The sequence below is a fragment of the Papaver somniferum genome, chromosome 6 (assembly GCF_003573695.1).
Source record: "Papaver somniferum cultivar HN1 chromosome 6, ASM357369v1, whole genome shotgun sequence".
In the NCBI taxonomy this organism is placed as follows: Eukaryota; Viridiplantae; Streptophyta; class Magnoliopsida; order Ranunculales; family Papaveraceae; genus Papaver; species Papaver somniferum.
In genome coordinates this window covers 105,697,453-105,717,331 of record NC_039363.1, presented here as the reverse complement: position 1 = coordinate 105,717,331, position 19,879 = coordinate 105,697,453, and the positions used below count along the sequence as shown (strand labels likewise).

Below are 19,879 nucleotides of genomic sequence, written 5' to 3'. Positions count from 1 at the left end.
GGGGATGATCAGTCCCATTGTCTACCCACCGTCCCAGACCGTCTTCCGGATATCCACTCGTAAGTGGGGTGCCACTTAGTCCAGGAAAACTCACAGTATTTGAACAAGCTCAACTCCATTCCCATAGTAACTGTCTAAGCAGTTACAAACTCTTTTTGCGCAAAAGTTAGCCTACTCTCCAACTTTAAGTTTTCATTAAGGAAAATACTCGCCAATGAGTCCACTCCGCACAAGTCCCTAGAGTTTTCTCGGAACTTGCTCTGATACCAACTGTGACGAAAATTACTCCTTTGGCGCGTTGCCCCGTCGGCCGTAACTCCCCCGGTGCGCCATGATGAAGCTACGGTCCGGGCCTTAGAATTAGGCAAATACACGTCCATTCGCCCTTGCAAGCATGCTCGTGGAGAATGATACAACTAAGTTAGCTTCCACACCTTCCAACTCACCCTTGATCCGCAAAGGGTTTATTAAGAAAACAAGAACTTTCCTAAAACGACAAAAACGGCCTTTTAAAACCCTAAACGATGGAATTTGGCTATACTCAGGGGACCATGTGGATTTATAAATTGACATGTCTTGATCTTTGGGTCGTTTCCCATCAAAATGGACTCCTCTTGAGTTAAGTTACGACACTTGGGTTTTTAGCCTCCAAATAGTCTATAGTTTGCTCTGTGTAGCTTGATAGGAAGTATGAGCATCCACTTGCTGGCATGCAACTAAGCCTCATCAAGCTTTACCATAATCATCTCTTGCATAGAGCTATTGAGCCTAGATGATATGAGGGGCCACTCTGCTGCAATCATCTCGCAATTAGATGATATGAGCGACAACGTGCTGGACCGGCAATGCTGCAACTCATTGCAGCTGCCTATGTGCCCTTCCCTAATCTAAAGGGATCAAGCACAGACCGTAGTTCATCCTCGAAGGGACATAAGCTTAACCAACTCGTTTGCAAGACCGTAGCCTAGAAAAAATGGTAATAGCCTGGTCCGTAGGCCATTCCGTCAAGATGCACAATGATTATGCATCATCGGGTCCGCGACATGGCATAGTGATGCCTAAGCATCAAATGCCCTCTTCGCAAGGCTACACAGCTATAAATGAGCCTTATGCATCATTGATACTTTTCCGGCTAAGCTATGAAGCTTACTTGATACATAGTCCGCATATGCACCTTCAACCAAATACCCCTCCTCCCTATATATGTCTTAATGGAATTTATACAAGTATGTTTAGGGGAGCAAATTGACATGCTTGATTCACTGTTCATCGCAATGATTGCGTTACTTCTCAATGATTGTGTTACTTCGCAATGATTGCGTTACTTCGTAGTGATTGCTTTACTTCGCAATGATTGCGTACAATGATTGCGCAACACTCGTTCGGCCAGCCCTCTCTGGCCTGATGCACAATGATTGTGCAATATTGGCTCTAGGACAATAAATTTCGCAATGCGCAATTATTACGCTGCAAGCTCAAGGACACCTACCCAACTGGCCTAATGCATCATGATGATGCAACATTGACCCTTGGCCAAGTGAAAAACATAATGCGCCTTTTGGCGCGACATTGTCCTTAAGCCAATCTACCGCGTACCACGCAACGGAAGCTTTAGATGAAGCTTCATCTCAGGTCATGGTGCATCTTTTAGCATGCGCCTTGCTAAAAACACAAGGTTTTACACCTTACATGTGATACTAGTTGTGTAAGCTAGAGTCGATTCTCCTTTAACCTTTGGTTTTCTTTTCTCAAACCGGGTCAACGACTTAAAAACTTCATTGGGATTGTGAAGACAGACCGATACTACTGTCTCGTAGTTGTGTGATCTGATCTTGTTGTTTCCATCGTATGAGTACAATCGCAAAGATTGGCTTGAGATTGATATCTCCGATAGACAAGATATAAAAGTAGTCAAAAACATCTTCGTCTCATCGTTTGTGATTCCACAATATCTTCTTTCACCGCGTCGATTAAGATTATTGTGAAGTGATTGATAATACTAGGCTGTTCTTCGGGAATATAATTTCGGGTTATCAATTGGTTCCTGTTCACCTTGATTTATCAAAATACGGAACAAAAACTCTTGGGGATTTCTGTGGGAGACAAATTTATTCAATTATATAGACTTTTCCATGTGATACAGATTTGTTTATTAAGTCTTCGACTTTGGGTCGTAGGAACTCTTAGTTGTGGGTGAGATCAGCTAAGGGAATCAAGTGCGTAGTATCCTGTTGGGATCAGAGACGTAGGAGCATATATGTACCTTGGATCAGTGTGAGATTGATTGGGGTTCAACTACAGTCCAGACCGAAGTTAGTTTGTAGTAAGCTAGTGTCTGTAGTGGCTTAATACAATGTGTGTTCAATCTGGACTAGGTCCTGGGGTTTTCTGCATTTGTGGTTTCCTCGTTAACAAAATTCTGGTGTCTGTGTTATTTCTATTCCGCATTAGATTTTGTTATATAATTGAAATATCACAGGTTGTGTGTTGTTCAATCAATTAGAATATGCGACCTTTTGGTTGTTGATATAAATTGATTGACACTTGGGTATTGGTCTTTGGTACCATCCAAGTTATCTCTCTAGTATTTGATAAAGACTCGCAGATTTCTATTTGCTTGAGTATAGATCAAATCGAGAGATTGAGATATAAACTCTTTGATATACTTTTTATCTAGATTGAGTCTGACTGTCTAGTTGATTCTCTAAAAAGTATATTGGAGTTTGTCCATATAGATTGCGAAGCGAAATATTGGGTGTGGTTGTTGTACCCCCGCTTTTTCAATCTGCATCTGATTTCAGCTTTCTTCTTAGCCTTTCATTGGGCTGGTGAAGCCCTGTTAAACCGTTGTTTTTCTCCAATCTTATTTTTGAACAGACGATTTCTGACGGAGGGGGAAAATTTTTCAGCTAACCTTAACCGCTTAGATCTTCTTAGATCTGAGCAGTACCAGATTCAATCTTTTAATATCAGTAGAGTATTCATCAAATCACCGACCTTCAATTTATTCTTCACCTTCGTCTTCATCAAAAAAAATAAAAAAATCAACCGACATGGATTTAGCATTCTTTATCGGCTAAATCCTCGATTCATCGGCCCTTCAACGTCGATTAGGCCACTTGATTGCTCCTACTATGATACCTTTTCTTATTATTGTAGATCTATTCCGATTTTCATCATGCGCTGCCTGATGGGACTGAGTTTTCATCTGAGTTTTTTCTCAGATCTGGTTTTCATCTTCATCCTCTCCGGACTGGTTTCCAGCCACAATAACCTTTTCTCTCTTACAAACACGAGGTAACCCTTATACAAGCTGGTTCTTCCTAAATCTCTTCATCGGAATACTAAGAGGGAATTTTAGGTTTTTTTTTCTTTATCATGTTACCAGCTTTTCATATAGTGATGTTGGGTGTGTGTGTGTTATGATCATATCTTATGATTTATGATAGAAGTTTGAATTTATCTTGAGACTTCTTTAAACCCATGAACCTAGTTGATTGTCGTTCCTTTACAGAATGATCAAAATTTTCCTTTAAAATCTTTAACCTTGATCTTCAAATCCGTTTTTCAATCCACTTCCCATGCTCAATTCCCTCTTGTGTTTTGTAGTTTGTAATCTTTTTGCATCTGCATCTGATTTCAGCTTTCTTCTTAGCCTTTCATTGGGCTGGTGAAGCCCTGTTAAACCATTGTTTTTCTCTAATCTTATTTTTGTATGTGAAAGGCAATTTTTCAAAGCACCAGTTTAATATATGCTCTAGGTGTTAGTTTGGTATTGTTGGTGGCGTCCTTCTCGTGTTGTTATAATCACCTTGCCTTGTGTATTTTGGTCTGTGTTGCTTAGTTCATAGGGGTTTCTCTTTCGTTAATCTTTTTGGAATTCAGTTCTATTTTCAAAGGTCTGAATGTTTTAAATTTGGTAATTAGATTTTCACTTTGAGGATCCAGAGTTGTTTCTCTGATCAGGATTTGAGTCTTTTCCGAAGTTTCTCATGATATGGGTTTATTATCTTTTGCATTTGCAATTTCACTTATCTTCAACATAATATCACTTCCCCATCTAAACACAATACCCAACCAGAAAAAATTCAGTTCACATCTCAACAAGCAACATATATAAGCAACTGCTCCTCATGATGGATTCAATGATTACTAAATTCCTAAGAATGTATTTCAGACACAACCTTATTAGGTACCACAGTAGCAAGCACCTAATTGGTATATGAATGGGCCGATGAATTCGACAGCTTTACTCTACATCTTTTGTCACTTTCATTTTTATTTTACTTAAGTAAAGTTGCCTTTTTACAGTTTCGTAGTAGTATTTTTGTTTAGTTTAGGTCAAGTCTCTGTATTTCCTTATGTGTGTTTTTCAGTTTAGCAACTTACTAGCAATCGTATCTTTACTAGATATAATTCTAGTTGTACCTAGGTTCATTTCCAGTAACCTCTGTAATAGCATTACTAGCTTTTTAGTACAAAATCCATCAAGGGCGGTGATCGGATACTACTTCAAGCCACATTCACAGATAAACACTCAGTTTGAAGTTATGGAAAGAACAGGAAAACAAAGAGGAAGGCAGATATCGGCTGGGCACAAAAGTCGACCAACATCTCAGATCAATTGCATCGAAAACCATCTCCATCAACCAAGTTACTATGGACTCAACCATGTCCATCAAAAGTACAGATTTTCTTATGGAAAACATTCATCGAAGGCATACAGACCGTCGAAAATTTCATCCAGATATATCCCATCAATTCCAACATCTACACTCGCTGCAATTCAAGCGCGGAGATCGATAGTCGCACTAGAGTGCACCGCTATGTTTCGTTTATTTCTCGATGCACCAATCCATTTGTATTTGAATCTTTGGGTATCACATTACCCTCTTGTAATAGCCCTATAGTTGATCAATAAATTGTATGCTTAAAAAAAAGTTGATAGAAGACAGAAAGAAAAACCCAAAACATCCAAAAAGATATTATATTTCATTAAAAAAAGAAAAAATTTAAAATCGATGAAATTGAAACAGAGAAGATATGGATGAAAAAAATTAGGGCTTTGAAGGATAACAAAAAGAGAAAATTTCAGAGGAAAACAAACAGACAAAAAGACCATGATTTATAAAGGAGATGTCACTATTAGTGGAGGTGATACCAATTGAGTGATCCGAAGGTAAAAATCTGTTAACAATTTGAATCGGTATCACTTCGAGTAATACTGGTATCCCCGTAAATCGTGAAAAAGACGAGGAAGAAAACCAGAAATTGAAAGGGAATTAAAGGTTAACTAAGTTGATTAGAGTTGACTTTTTCGCTTGACTTTCCTAAGCTAAGATTGAAAAAAGAAGTCCTTTTGATGTGGATATATATTCTACAGCCCTCTTCAATCTTCTTCCCTCTTCTCTATCACGAGGCCGCAAGCATGCACCATCACATCAGTAATTCAAGTCTAGTCACCACATTCATGTGAACTAAATCACCACCACGACCACCTTTTACTCATAAATTGAGGAGAAGCTTCTACGACCACCTTTAATCTCCTCCTCCAAAATAGTAAGCTCTATCCCCTGATTATTATTATTTTCGTTTTTGATTTTTTTCTCTTAAATCCTCTAGGTAATTTGTTTATCTATGGATGCCATATCATTTTATTTTCTTCCTGTTCTTCAATATTAAATTAATTTGTATGAATTTTACAAATATGAAATCTAGGGCTTCATATAATTGGGAAACCCGGGGTTGTTTGTGTTTGGTGTCAATTAAGTTATTTGAGATATATCTACGCTCTGAGTTATGTTTGATTTTGTATTCTCTTTACTAAAATTACATTAAAATTTCAAGTTTAGATTTTTCAAGTGTATTGTGTATTTACAAAGTTACGTATTTGCAGGATCTGCTTTATGCTGTGGTTGAATGTTGATAGTTCATTGATTGTTCCCTGACTAGTATATGTAAATATCAAATGTGTGCTGTTGTCTTTGCTTTGCATATTTTCTGTTGTTTCCATTCATTTCTATTTCTGATATCTATGGTTTTTTAGGAACTATGGATAATGATCATGTAATTATTGAAAAAGTCAAGTACTATGTTTGCACTCTTGGAATTTGGGAAAACAAAGGGATGAGGTATTTAGAACTGAACGATGGTTCTCAGGTATTTTTTATTAATTATTATCCTTTTCTCACATGTAATTAACTAAAGGGTTTTCAATTCTTTCTTATAAAAAGTTAACCTGTTTTCTGTTTAAAAAAATTCATAGGTGAAGCCGGATAATGGTCCCTTTTTTCGAGTTTATGCCTCTAATGGCTCAGAAGCAGAAACTACTTTCTCTCTTGATGGTCCCATCATTTGGGGAAGAGTCAAAGAAACTGGTATTTGTTTGGTTAAGTGTAGTGTAATTGTTATTCATGTTATCTAAATTCATGTTTTATTGTTGGTTGTTTTCTGTTTTTCAGGCTTGAGATTTCTTGGATGGGAAGAAAAGGGGAAATGGGGAGAACAGGGGGTCAAAAGGTTTTTCAAGATTGGCAAAGAGATGGCTTTCATGAGATACCGGTAATGCTAGTTTCTATGTTTGTAGCTATCTGAATTAAGATACTACAGCAGTTTTTATGATTGTTTAGCATACTCTTCTACATTATAATTTCAGTACATGCTATCTTTATGATATGGACATGAATTTTTCCTTCCATATCCATGTTAAGCTGTTTATGTTGATTCTTAGTGAAATTTTAATCCTTGACTGACCGTATGGGTTATACCATTGATTATATGAAATATCTCGTTCTTTCCAAATCATGGGCCAACTCTCTTGATGGTACTTTTTCCAGTGAGCAAACCGTAGCTATAAAGCTAATTACTGGAGTTAGCAGTTGTAAATGCACTTACATAGCCATAACGAGGTAGTACTGCACCCTCCAAGACAAGAGGTGCTACTGCACCATCCAAGACAGGAAGCGTCGCTGCACCTCCATAGTTCCATGTGCTAAGACACTTACTCGAAAAGGAGAAGTTGCTATACTATTACAAAAAGAGTAGGAGGTGGTAAAGCACTTACAAGACGTAGAGGGCTACTGCACACTCTAGAGAAGCTGATCCTGTATTGATTAGAACTTCATTACATATCATATGATATTATGGAGAGATCAGGATCTGTAGATGTGATCATGGTCGTGGATGCTTTAGATATTCTGGCTAAAGCATCAGCAACCTTGCTACCATCTCTTGGTGCTGTTTTTCTATGAGCATTTTGTACTAAAAATCTTAGTCTACCTTACTGTTTTATATGGTGTCTCCATTATAGGTATTTTAGAATGGAATTGACAGGCTTAACTGCCTTTTGCTTGTTGGATTTATTTGCTTGTTATCTTAGATTTTAAACCAACTTTAGCAAAAACGAAGCGATGGGTACTTGATTGATTTATACCAATTTGAATGTGTTTGCCTTATAATTTCACTTGAGTGTTTATTGCAGCTCTCTCCTTGGTGATATAATCAAAGAGAATAGAGATGTCTTCACCAGAACAATTCCAAGCTCCATATATGAGTATGCATCTGATATAGATATGGGTCCCCACGAGGACTTTAACTCACCAATAGTGGCCGAGTGTCGTTGGCTTAAACATGAGGTGAATACGAATATACACACACGCGCACATGTATATTAACTTTGAGAATATGCTTCTTCTTGTCTACCTACTAATATTTTTGCTTTTTACTTTAATTTGCATGCAGCTTGAGAAGGTCATGCAAATATTGGAGGGCGAATCTTCTGGTTTTCTGAAGGCGTGGGAAGTCAGATTGTTACTCATTGATGCGGCTGCTTGTATTAAAGATTGGGAGCTTCCAAACACTGAACTATTAAACACTCTTCAGACAAGAAGATATGAGATTGATAAGCTTATTTTTGGCGAAGACGGTACAAGCAAAGCTTGGGAGCTTCCGAAGACTGAAATGTTCAACACTCTTCCGACAAGAAGATATGAGATTGATGAGCTTATTCTTGGCGAAGATGGCACAAGCAAAGCTTGGGAGCTTCCGGAGACTGAAATGTTCAACACTCTTCAGACAAGAAGACATGAGATTGATAAGCTTCTTAGTGACAAAGAAGGTACAAGCAACGAAGTTAAACATGCTCTTGAGGCGAGTACCCTGATCCAGGTATGCGTCATGCAAGCTTCAAAACAATTACCTCTGTCTTTCAGTGACAAATACATTTTTATACCAGGGATTGTATGATAAATTAATAATTAAAGTTTTGTATTGTCGCAGGCTGTAAAACCAGTGATTGAGGCCCTGAGTTGGATAATAGTTTAGAAGACACGGAGTTGATAACAAGAAAGAAGAAACAAGATAAGAACTTCACCTGATCTGTGCTCTTCTTGGTTCTTCGACTAAGTCGTAGCATAATAATGATCACAAGCTATAAGTGCGATTTCTACTTTGATTACCAAAAATACGATATCTTTATCTTTCTTCAAACCAATCACCCAATTTCATTATTATGCTACTACTTAGTCGGTATCAGATGTAACGGCGGCGACTCAAACAGTCAAATGTGAGTTTTCATTATTTTTACCATTGTCTTGAAGGTGTAAAGATAAGCCGATTTTTAAGGCTTTACCATCCCCAATCACGTCGGTGCATATTAGAAACCACGCAATCCAGCTCGACCACAACCCAACGCAAGTTAGCTATCATTTCCATTTTCAGTCATTCTGAATAAAATTTGCTTTTGAACTTCTGCACTTTATTTGCTATTTTTGATATAATGTTTCTCGTGATTCTTCCCTCAAAACCCTAACAATTTCTTCCCCCAAAACTCTAACAAACACAGCTCTTGCTTTGACCCTCATAACATCTCTTCGGGAATTGTCTACTTCTTCTCTACGCACTTCCGAAGGTGAACTTCCGAAGGTGAAACTCCATTAACCTCTCTAGTAAGTAAACTCTTTCTTTATCTCTTTATCTAAATCTTTCTTCAGTACTGATTTCTTCTCTTTTACTGTTTTTTAAAGGGTTTTGGTAGGGTTTTGTAGCAGAACCGAGTTTATGGTTTTTCTCTGTTTTCACTAATTTTTGGATGGGCGTTTTGCTTACTACTGTTTCATTTAAAGGATTTGAACTTAAGAGAGGATAATCATCATGAATGTTAGTTAAAATTGAGTATTTACAGATTGCGGTTTGTTTGATTTTGTGGTTCTTTATCGATTTTGGTGTACTTGGTTTATGATTTTACTTGTTATTACTTGATTTATGCTGTTTCATATAATAGATTTGAACTCAAGAGATGGATAATGGCTAGTTTACATTTGATTTTGTGGGTTTTTAATGGGTTTTGAGTGTAATTAGTTTATGGATCTTGTGTATTTACAGAAAATGGCAAATGCACCCGAATTACTTGGTTTAGCTAAGAGAGCAATTGAAGGCCAAATTTTAGATGGTAGGTTCAATCACTAAATATGTAGTTGATTATACTAATAAAACTAATTAATTGTTATTAATCATCCAATTTCGTTCAGGAGATTGGTTCATTGGGGTTCGCTTATCACAGAGTAAAATGCCAGAACTGGTTCCCGAAATTTTTGGCGGTCTACTCAGAAATACTGCTGCCTTCCCTTTAGATGAATTACAATGCAAATTGTAAGAGTACTTCCATATAAAACTCTAGTTGATCTTGAATCAGTTTTTTTTAGTGTAAGAATTTCTTTTGTTGAAGATTTTTTCTTATTTTCTATACAGATGTGTTGCACACGATGCAGATAATCCAGGGGAAGCTGTAACTGAAATCTTTAATGAGAAGGTATTAAGTGAGTTCAACAAACGCTGGAAGGCTCTGTGTAAAGCAAGATGGCCTAATGTTAGTCGCTGTGATGATAACTGGCGTCGGAGCTATTGGGAAAAGCATCTAGGGGGGGTATTCTCTTAGATCCCTTAATATTTTGTTTATTGACTTTATTCCTGTTGTTTTTATTATTTTTATCAAAAATTCGAGTATCAGTAAATGAATGTGCAATGCTGCCGGTTCATCTTGTTGAATATGTAATCGTGGAACCAAATCCTTCTTGGGTTTTGAAGATCGAACGGGCCTTAACGGCTTGATTACGTAATATCTAATTCGGCTGATAAGATGGTGAAGCCATATTACTACTTCAAGAATTCATAATTCTGTCTTCTCCTTATCAACATGGTAGGGTGTTTGAAGTCGGGTTCTGTTATTTTGGACATGCGTCCTTCTGTTAAAACTATTGCTTTTATTCCATAGAAGGGAAAAAAAAAAAGACAGTTAGCAAACTCCACTGAATGAAATTTAGGAAACGAAAAATAATGGTGAGTTTTTGGATTTGAAAGCTGAAATGGCAAGGTCAACTAACCAAGTATTAACCCATTCTCCAACTATCCAAAGCCTTGACACAACACCAGAACACATTAAGATAAGAGAACTAATGCTAGGATATAGAGCAATCCATACACTAATCCACCAAGAGTACGAGAAATTTATTCAACTTACTTGCTTGTGTTTGAAGCCAAAGAAACAAGCCAACTTAGGTCATTTTCATCTCAGCTGTAATCTGTAGTTTTGTGAACTGCATTATGCACATCACGAGTATAAGTATAGTTAAAAGCAAGGACCAACAGTAAAATAGCGTGGTCGCTGGTTTATGTTAATGAGTTCTGCATTGCTTTCAGAATAGTGTTATAGGATAGCATGAATGTTAAGAAATTATTCATCTTCGTAGAAAGGAAACAACATTTACTTGCATATGATCAATCAACTGTAGGTGAGAACGAAGACCTGCTTTAACATTGTTCCGGTAAATTGGAACTGTATTCCAAGTAATACAGAGAATTAGTTTTCACAAAAATTTACCTCTTCCAAATGTTTCGCCCAAAGAGATTTCTTTCTCAGACTCCGTACAAGTTCTTTTTTGGTGGTTAAGTTTAATTTTTTCATTTGTTTAAATAAACAGATGCTTGTATCGTCCTGATGCAATATTACTTACACACAATGGCGATCTTAATGAAATAATGGTTACAGGTAAGCTAATAAAACTTTTTGATATGCCCTTGCATCTTTTTGAACTTGAACTTTTGGCTCCCTTACACTTTCTTTTCCCTTTTATGTGTAGATGATGTTATGAATGACATTGGCTTATCAATAACAGAAACACACTCAAAAATATCTTATCATTTTCAGCGTTTTGGTCGCCATGCAAGGTAATTGGGCTGTAATATTAATAAATTTAGTTGATTTTTTCTTTTGTAATAATTTGTTGATACATTTTCTTCCTTCCAGCTGCCTGGCACTTAATGCTTCAAAGTTGCGCCACTGTGCCCCTTTGAAAGAATGCAGGTATGTTGCTCAACAAAATTTGAATGAACTTTATCTTTTATGGTAGTATTATTTACTTTGAAATAAATGTGTATTGATGCCTTTGTTATCAACAGGCCTTATTTGCTAATTGCTGCTTAGTGGAATTGGTAATAAACGATGTACCGAGCCTACAAGTAAGTATCTACTTCTATCTGCTTTTGAATGTACAGTATTAATTTATGTTGGCTTTTGTTGTTCCGCAACAAATCAAGTTGGAAATGGTATTGAAAGTCAAAGTATTGCTTGGAGGTTGTTTGATGAAATGCCACAGTGGGGTACTAATTACTGGATGAAAGGAAAATGAGGTTGCAAAGAGGTTGTTTGACGCAATATTTGATAGTAAAATGTGGAATTTCGGTTAAGTGTAGATTCTTTACTCTTGCAATTGATGAAAAGTTCTGTAGGGGGTCACTAAGGGTTTGTGGAAAATATTCTTCACCCTTGAAGTTTTGGTCTAATAGTATATATCGTCTTACTCTTTCTTTTGATTCTTTGTGCAGTCTGCTGTTCATAACTTTGAACCTGTTGTCGAAAGGACATGCAGGCTTCTAAAAATGAACAAGACAACGTTATCATCAATTAAAATCGAGTATAGTCATCCTACTGAAGCTTTTATTGAAAGAGTATTCGGGTCTTTAAATTTGGTTGTTTATGGAAGACCTGGCGTCAGTAATTTCTCGGTGACGGAGTCCTGGTTTGATGATGGATTTCTGAATCTTCCTGCTTTCAAATTTATCGATTCATTGGTTTTAAAGTGGAGCCATATTGCTTGGGATGTACCTGCTCCCATTATTATGGATACTTCTTGTCGTTTTACTCATCTTGATCTATCCTATACTACTAGGTTTAGTAGTATGCATCTAGAAGGTGAAGCAAATTTTTTCGTACTTGAGGGTCCTTATACTTGGGGGAAACAACCTAAGACCTGAAAATTTTTATGGCTGGGAAAATGGTCTCACGAAAATGACTAATCTAACGGAATTAGATATGAGAATCCTATTGGTGATGGTGGTCTCTCAAGGCTAATCTTATGTCTTCAAGGAGCTCAGAAACTGTGTGACCTAAAGATCGAACAGTGTAATTTCTCTCATGAAGGACTTGCTGAACTTCTTCAGTTTGTCCTCAATTCCAACCGTTTGAAGTCCTTATGGATCGCCAGGAATGATCTTTGGAAATGGTCTCCAGAAGTAGCAACTTCTCTAGCTACTTTCTTAGCTCAATCAACAATCAAAACTCTCAACATCGAAGGAATCGGGCTTGAGGATGATGGGTTAGCAATCTTTCGGGAGGAACTTCCATTGGTGGTCAATCTCTCTTACATCGACATAAGGTAAAATTTAAACCAGCCTACCAATTTTATTCAGTATAGTCCAGTCAAACTAATTACCTTCAAGTGTAACAGTGTACTGTAGTATTATTGGTTAGGATAGCAGCTTCCACATTGGATTCCTTGTTATGGCCGAATAAACTAAGTTCAGAACATAAGGATGTAGCTTAGGATATTACTTTGTTGAATAAATACGTCATGGAATAGCCTTTTCAGTACGAATAGTCTGGCCTGTCGTCAAACCGCAATGACCGACAGTAGGGGAAGTATGATATGAACTCTGATAGGTACAGATTTGCAAAACACCTGTTAATATGAAAATGTCATCTACTGGCACTTTTGACATCCAAAGACAATGAGCTAAAGGAGCATCAAACTTTCTAGAATATAGATATAACAGCTAATTGTACAAAGTCTGAAGTCCAAAAAGTAGGGAGTTACATCTTTCTTTTTACTGCTTTTATCATACTTGCAGTTTTTTCTGTCCCAGCTTTCAACCCTTGCCAAGGAAGGCTGATTGTCAGCAATAAAAGAAAATGCATTTAAACTAGATTATATAGATCACTTATTATTTATTTTGTGCATGCACTATAACTAGTTGTAAAATGATTTATGCTACTGAGAGTAACTAATCAATAACCAATTTTATAGCAATAACCACGGTGCAGCCGAGACAACGCTTTTCATCGAGGAATTCATTTCTAGAGCTCCAGGAATTGTTGACATCAAGGCATCAAATCACTTGATACCGGAAGAATCACTTCAGGATTTGAAGGCGACTCTTGCAGGTATGTCTGCCAAAATTACTAAAATTTGTTCTGCAGGTCGATACGAGTTTAACCCTCGCATAGAGACCCAGCTTTATGATCTTTACAAGCACTCTGACCTCTTTAAGGTTCTCAGTGGCTTCTTAATAAGGCATCAGTTCTTCACTGTCTCCATTTTTTAGGATAATTTGCTATATTAGAGATAATGGGGTAAAAACAGTTAATGGCCTGTTAAAGGTGTACACTGCTGTATGTAAAATGGTTTTTTAGTAGAAGAAACAGGTTGGAGATTATAGTCTTGAGGTTATAACCTGAAGTGCTATGTTTGATAGCATTTCAGCTCCATGTAACTGTGTGGATTTTGTGGGAACAAGATGAGTACTGTTGTCTGATTGCAAGGTTGAGTTTCACGGGAATGACTGCGCGTTAACTTAAAAGCCTGAATATTCATTTTTTCAACAAAATGTTTCTTTGCAACCTCAGAATATATCGTTCTACTGAATTGATGGAACTAAACATGTCATGCTGTTTTGTGCAGGTTTGGGTCGTGAATACGAGCTACTAGAGAATGATGTTCAACAGTTAGAAATACATTTTCCCTGAAGACTGCTTTTTCTTTGATATGAGAATCGCTTCAAGCTTTCAAGCGACTTATGCAGGTATGTCTTTGCCAAAATTACTAAAATTTGTTCTCCAGGTTGATACGAGTCCAACCCATGCATAGAGACCCAGCTTTAGGGTCTATAGAAGCACTGATGACCTTTGTAAGGTTCTCAGTGGCTTCTTAATAAGGCATCAGTTCTTCACTGTCTCCAGTTTTTTGGGGTAATTTGCTTAGTAGAGATGATGGGTAGACACCTGTTAAGGGTGTACACTGCTATAGAAGAAACAGGTTGGAGATTAGGGCAGGGGCGGAAGCACAGGTTGACTAACTGTACCCCACCCCCTCTTTCCTACAAAATCTCACCTTGTTAGTAGTTTTAACCTTAACTAAGTGAAATTTATCAGTTTAGTCAACCTACGGAAAACAAATGCTTAACTGTGTATGCATGTATACAGTCTAAAGTCTAAACTAGCTGATTTTGATACATCAAATGTTTCTTTTTGTCCACTAAAATAATGTATGCAAACACTAGACTCGTGCATACGACGACGAATTATCTCCAATATTATTATCATCATGCTTAAATTTTTAGCCGGGAAATATCTCTCTCACTCACTTTGTGTCGCTCTCAACCAATCAGTTAATCAATTTCTTTCAATTCATATGCATTCAAAATCCAACCAATTAACCATGCAAATGTATCTTTATATGCATGAGATCTCACACTTAAATTCTACTGGCTTTAAAAACATTAGCTTCATTTAGTTTTGACAGAAAAAGCTATCTAATTCTTAGTGGACAAATCTAGGCGTAAGTATATCAAGTGACTATCTTGCAGTAAAACAGAACATTTGGGTTTCTTTTGTGCATCTGCGGCAACGGTTTTTGTCAGGCTGGCCCTCCTTTACGAGGTAAAAGAAAGCCGCCTCATTTTTGTTGTTGTTTTTGTTACAACTAGACATTGACTGAGACGCGATAAAAAAAGTTTCAGCCCCCCTGAAATCTTGGTTCCACCACTGGATTATATGGTCTTGAGGTTATAACATAAAGTGCTGTGTTTGATAGCATTTCTTTTTTGTGCAACTGTATCGATTTTGTGGGAACAAGAAAAATACTGTTGTCTGATTGCAAGGTTCAGTCTCATGGGAATGACTGCGCCTGAATATAAGTCTTTTTTTCAACAAAATGTCTTGTCCACCTAAAAGGATGAATTGGTAAAATTAAACATGTCTTGCTATTTGTGCAGGTTTGGGTCGTCCGGACAAGCTCCTAGAGAATGTCGACGTTCAAAAATTAGAGATTTCTTATTTCTTTTTCCTGAAGACTGCATTTTCTTCACAACTGGCAAGGATTTCTGTAGTTGTGTTTTCATTGTGGTATTTTGTTTTGGTTCCTTTGTTTGTACGAAGGTTTATGTTAAGACACAGTACACTCAGTCACTCATGCTAATCCACTACTCGTGCTGTACTTGCGATGCGACCAAAAATTCATTAATACTAGATTTTGACGAATTGAGAAGGTAACTCCAAGTTTGTAAAGTAATATCTTTAATTTGGTGATAGTAATTGTTGTCCATCAGTCCTTTATATTTTTTTCAGGAAAGTTGGTAGCAGATGAGTGGCCAAGTTGTCCGACCTTTTTTTCCTTCTTCTGGAAAGGATCATTTCATTCAAACACAAGAAACAACTAATTACAACCAAAAGAAAGTGCATCCAGCGCTTGCTTATAGCATGTTTAGCAGCCATACATAGCAAACTTACAAGCTACTTTTAAGAAACTAGAGAGAAGCAAAATACACTGATTGTCTAATTGATAAGGTTGATATCTTCTCATCTGCAACCTTCTGAACGGCCATGCATAGCATTTAGAAGGTGTAAGTTATCTGACACCAAAAGAACCTTGGTTAGATCTAGTTGCTTGCACCATCTGCTGTTCTAAGCTGTAATGTACCTGTCCCAGAGTTTTCAACTCACTTGCAATACTTCATCAGTTAAAGGAATAAAAGATCTCCGATTCAAGTGAAAACGTTACGTGAAAAAAATGCACACCCGTTTCTCAAACCTATTAGACAAAAAGCCAAGTGACTCAAACCTTTTCACTGCACTAACTAGAGGCAACGACATTTTGGAATGGTAGTCCAAGGTGGAGTATTGTGTAAACATGGCTTTGGATGGCCCACCTTTCTGACATAAGAATAAATTGGATAATCCTTGACTTAAAGGATTTAAATCCCCACGATCACACATGGCATACTTGTGTAAATTCTCCATGGCAGTATGACATGGATAAGCAGAGTATTTATGGCTGTCCATCACGTTTATGAAGTTCTTAGTGCGAGCTCTTCTTTCTCAAAACCTTGACTCTTCCTTAAACCTCCCCTTATCTCCTTGAGCATTTCATCAATTCTGATACCTTTTCTGTAGAAGGAAGTAGATGAAAGTTTAAGTTAAGGGATTAACAAAGTATAATCATTAGCGATTCTGGGGAAGAAATGTAAAGGGGATGACTTACAGGACACTAACACCCACAACGGCAAGAGGGCGAGGATACTCTTCAATTTGTTTCTCCCTCCTATCTCTTTTAGGAGACCCAGAAGAAGGCACATTAACAGTTTCATTTTGAATTGGTAGCAGTTTATCCGCTTTATCAACATTCATTTCTAGCTCTGCAGGTAACTCATCGCATCCAACCATCGATATTTCTTCAATCAAAGATGGCATCCTGTCTTGTGCCTGAAAGCAAAGACCATTTTTCAGTGTGTTATATAAGTAGCAACATACCCGTAAAAGAGATCAGTCAATAACATATATCCTCCAATTAGCCATTAAGAAATTATTACCTCAGGAAGATCAATCTTATTTAACACAACAAGAAATGGACGCTCAAGGTATTCAGGGTTGTACATCCGCAATTCCTGCAGGTAAATTTTTTTTTTTTTAACTCCTACTTAATGATAGGGAAAAATACTGGAAGGTTTTTGTTATGCAACTTGATAAATGTACTTTCTGGTTGATGAAAACCGTACTTCTTTGACAGTTCTGTAGTCCTTTACAGGGTCATAAGTAGATGCATCGACAATATGAACCAGCAGTCGGGTCCTTCTCAGGTGCCTCAGGAAATTGCGACCAAGACCCTGTATTCACACTCAAGCCAACTCAGTGAAGCAATGAAATATAGCATAAATCTCAATAGAAGAACTCAATGATAACATGTTGAAGTACCTTCCCCAAATGAGCACCTTCGATGAGACCAGGCAAATCTGCTAAGGTTGCCTCTGACGAAAATTTTCCTGCACCTAAACTAGGATCTCCGCCCAGCCTTCCTAGGTTTGGAATTAATGTAGTGAAAGGGTAATTGGCAATCTCAGGTTTTGCAAGAGTAATCGCTGCCAAGAGAGTTGATTTTCCAGCATTTGGCAGTCCCTAGAAAAACAAGTAAAACTTGTATTAAAAACAAATCTCAATCCACCATTGACCGAAGAAAATAACATACATAAAGGCAACACATTGATTTTGAATGCAATCCTGGATGCACAGTACCCTTTTGATCTACCAGGCTCCAGGGTTCACTACACTTAACGAACCTAGATGTTGGAATCAGGATTTTCAAAAGAGAATCCTAACCCCATAATTAAAGGTGATGAATGATCATCACTAGAAAAAAATGGATCACTGGCAACTTATAATGAGAAAAGAAGTTTCTGAAAAAGCACAATTTCCATGTTTTAGTATGATTTTCTTGAAACTTTATCATTGCGATCAGTTAGAGTAGTCGTTTATTGGCTAATAAAGAAAACTTTTAATCTACACAGAACCTTGATAAATCAAGCAACATAGGAAGTGCTTACCACTAGACCAACATCAGCAACTACTCTCAAAATAAGCTCTAGATTAACTTCCTCCCCAGGTTGACCAAGAGTTAACACCTGCAATAAATTGATTAGCATGGACTTTAGCTTCGCAAATATTAATATAGTCAACTCAGCATTTGCTTGAAAAAGAAGAAGTTAGCTAATCACAAATATGCCCAGGTAATATACCTTGTCACTGTCATCCCTCATGACATTACTACTCATCGTCATTGCTTTTTTCTTTCTATGTTCAGGCATCTCCAACAAGCTGATCTGCCAGAACCAAAACATGAAACTAATGACGGACTATGTTTAGTAATAAACATATCAAGCAGTACGAAATGGTTGAATAAGTCGTGCTGGAAGGAGCAACATTAAAAAAACTCAAATCTGGAGTACTGGCACACTAATATTAGACAATGAATGTTAGGCTAGATCCCTGGAGTATCACTTATCATTTAAGATATGAATTAACTCACCCCACCTTGCCCACCTCTAGCAACCAGAATTTCATCACCTGGCTGTGCTAGATCCGCCAGAAAGGTCCCTCTCTTACGTTTCACAACTGTACCTGTAACAGGTACATGGACATATAAATATATATGAAAATGAGGTGTTGTTAAGTGTGTAAATGTGGAGTATTATCTATCGTATTCCGGAATATTTTCAGTGTCTGTTAGGACACTTTTAAACCATGAACTTGGATGGCTTATGCTACACAACCATGCAGTGGACAATGGCAGGTTGCACAAGGAAACACAAGTCGTTCTTTAAAGCAACTCACTAACCTACGGGGACAGGTATACGCACTGTCGGAGCAGCTAGTCCGTCACGCAGTTGTTTGGTTAGGACACCCATAGCATCAACATTTCCCCCACGCTTGGCGTTATGCCTACTCTTCTTATGATATTCTAGCAACGTATCCAATCCCTCATCTGCATAAATGATAACATCACCCCCATGACCACCCGTGGGAAGGATAAGTGATCCATCTGAATCTCTTCTGAACGAACTTTTCCACTTATTTTCTTTGCCATATTTTCCTTGCGATTTCGGAGGAGCTTTCTGATCAGGCATACCAAGAATTGCACCATGACCACCATCACCAGATCTCACAGTGATAATTACTTGATCAAAGTACTTGTGAGGTTCCTTTATCAATGTCGAAGGGGTTGACGGTGGATACTCCTTTATCTTGGTAAGTTTGCACTTAAGAACACGGCAGCCATTGCGCCGTGAATGGAGACTGTCCCAATTCAATCTACAAAAATTAGAAATCAAATTGAGAAAACATACATGTTGATCATTGAAAGTACAATGCAATCCCAAGTACAGCTTCTTCTTTTTTATATACTGCAGTATCAATTAAATGGCTACAAAAAGTAAAATTTGGAAAACTTACTAGATAAGTGAAAATTTCTCCACCAAAATTCATTCAAAATGAGAGAAAGGAAAAGGGTTTCTAAGGTTATATTCTTTATGCTGTTTGAGCTAATGGAATTAGAGAAAGGAAAACCTAGCACCACCCATTTCTTAAATGAAAAATAAGAACAGTTCAAAGACATGAAATATCTTATCATTGGATTTTCTCCAACAAAAAATATTATCCTTGGATTCACGAAAATGGGAAGTTTCACATTTTAAAGATATAATCCCAGTTTTGAAACCTAATAGTATGTTGTCGAACTGAAATTGCTCTAGGAATAAAATTCGCGAGAGAGAGACAGTGAGAAGATACCTGTTAGGTAAAGGAAGGCAAGTAGTGGTTAAGCGAGTGAAGCTGTACGAATCAGTAGGAGGATTTAGCTTCAGAGAAGTTGTAGACGGACTAAGTAGATAAGCCATTAGAAGAGAGTGCTTGAACTTAGTTTGAACTAGACGGCATTTTCTAGAAGTGAGAAAGCAAAAAGACCGAGAGAGTTTTTTATTTTTTAAAAACAAAAAAAGGTAA

At 37.3% G+C, this 19,879-nt stretch overlaps 3 protein-coding genes across 3 annotated transcripts; 2 read left to right on the top strand and 1 right to left on the bottom strand.

Annotated features, from left to right (window-relative positions):
• Positions 1 to 5,571: 5,571 nt before the first annotated feature.
• LOC113288730 lies at positions 5,572 to 15,601 on the top strand. The gene is made up of 18 exons (XM_026537853.1): positions 5,572 to 5,622; positions 6,047 to 6,159; positions 6,266 to 6,377; positions 6,462 to 6,561; positions 7,481 to 7,634; positions 7,741 to 8,166; positions 8,278 to 8,945; positions 9,382 to 9,448; positions 9,528 to 9,648; positions 9,748 to 9,922; positions 10,977 to 11,044; positions 11,136 to 11,223; positions 11,303 to 11,359; positions 11,455 to 11,514; positions 11,881 to 12,710; positions 13,359 to 13,495; positions 14,013 to 14,133; positions 15,325 to 15,601. The coding sequence occupies exons 2-7, from the start codon at positions 6,052 to 6,054 to the stop codon at positions 8,320 to 8,322; spliced, it is 945 nt and encodes a 314-aa protein (XP_026393638.1). The 5' UTR covers positions 5,572 to 5,622; positions 6,047 to 6,051; the 3' UTR covers positions 8,323 to 8,945; positions 9,382 to 9,448; positions 9,528 to 9,648; positions 9,748 to 9,922; positions 10,977 to 11,044; positions 11,136 to 11,223; positions 11,303 to 11,359; positions 11,455 to 11,514; positions 11,881 to 12,710; positions 13,359 to 13,495; positions 14,013 to 14,133; positions 15,325 to 15,601.
• LOC113291251 lies at positions 9,385 to 14,262 on the top strand. The gene is made up of 14 exons (XM_026540806.1): positions 9,385 to 9,448; positions 9,528 to 9,648; positions 9,748 to 9,909; positions 10,977 to 11,044; positions 11,136 to 11,223; positions 11,303 to 11,359; positions 11,480 to 11,549; positions 11,881 to 12,264; positions 12,496 to 12,710; positions 13,359 to 13,495; positions 13,626 to 13,723; positions 13,815 to 13,899; positions 14,013 to 14,055; positions 14,172 to 14,262. Exons 1-14 carry the CDS (start codon positions 9,385 to 9,387, stop codon positions 14,260 to 14,262), a joined length of 1,683 nt encoding a protein of 560 aa, XP_026396591.1.
• A 467-nt stretch (positions 15,602 to 16,068) lies between the features above and the next one.
• Positions 16,069 to 19,838, bottom strand: LOC113288729 (probable GTP-binding protein OBGC2). The gene is made up of 10 exons (XM_026537852.1): positions 19,667 to 19,838; positions 18,717 to 19,189; positions 18,408 to 18,499; positions 18,118 to 18,201; positions 17,926 to 18,003; positions 17,300 to 17,500; positions 17,104 to 17,211; positions 16,918 to 16,992; positions 16,590 to 16,810; positions 16,069 to 16,495 (listed from the first exon to the last, which is right to left on the bottom strand). The coding sequence occupies exons 1-10, from the start codon at positions 19,771 to 19,773 to the stop codon at positions 16,396 to 16,398; spliced, it is 1,539 nt and encodes a 512-aa protein (XP_026393637.1). The 5' UTR covers positions 19,774 to 19,838; the 3' UTR covers positions 16,069 to 16,395.
• Between the last annotated feature and the right edge of the window lie 41 nt (positions 19,839 to 19,879).

What these genes read in the sequence shown, in the direction of transcription:
- LOC113288729 (XM_026537852.1), bottom strand. Translation starts at nt 19,773, where the DNA reads ATGGCTTATCTACTTAGTCCGTCTACAACTTCTCTGAAGCTAAATCCT. An exon ending in TGCCTTCCTTTACCTAACAG is followed by an intron (nt 19,190 to 19,666) that starts GTATCTTCTCAC and finishes TAATTTTTGTAG; the next exon opens with ATTGAATTGGGACAGTCTCC. An exon ending in TGAGGGATGACAGTGACAAG is followed by an intron (nt 18,004 to 18,117) that starts GTATATTACCTG and finishes AATTTATTGCAG; the next exon opens with GTGTTAACTCTTGGTCAACC.
- LOC113288730 (XM_026537853.1), top strand. Translation starts at nt 6,052, where the DNA reads ATGGATAATGATCATGTAATTATTGAAAAAGTCAAGTACTATGTTTGC. An exon ending in GGGAAGAGTCAAAGAAACTG is followed by an intron (nt 6,378 to 6,461) that starts GTATTTGTTTGG and finishes TCTGTTTTTCAG; the next exon opens with GCTTGAGATTTCTTGGATGG. An exon ending in GTCGTTGGCTTAAACATGAG is followed by an intron (nt 7,635 to 7,740) that starts GTGAATACGAAT and finishes ATTTGCATGCAG; the next exon opens with CTTGAGAAGGTCATGCAAAT.
- LOC113291251 (XM_026540806.1), top strand. Translation starts at nt 9,385, where the DNA reads ATGGCAAATGCACCCGAATTACTTGGTTTAGCTAAGAGAGCAATTGAA. An exon ending in AAGGTGAAGCAAATTTTTTC is followed by an intron (nt 12,265 to 12,495) that starts GTACTTGAGGGT and finishes GAACTTCTTCAG; the next exon opens with TTTGTCCTCAATTCCAACCG. An exon ending in TTTGAAGGCGACTCTTGCAG is followed by an intron (nt 13,496 to 13,625) that starts GTATGTCTGCCA and finishes CTTCTTAATAAG; the next exon opens with GCATCAGTTCTTCACTGTCT.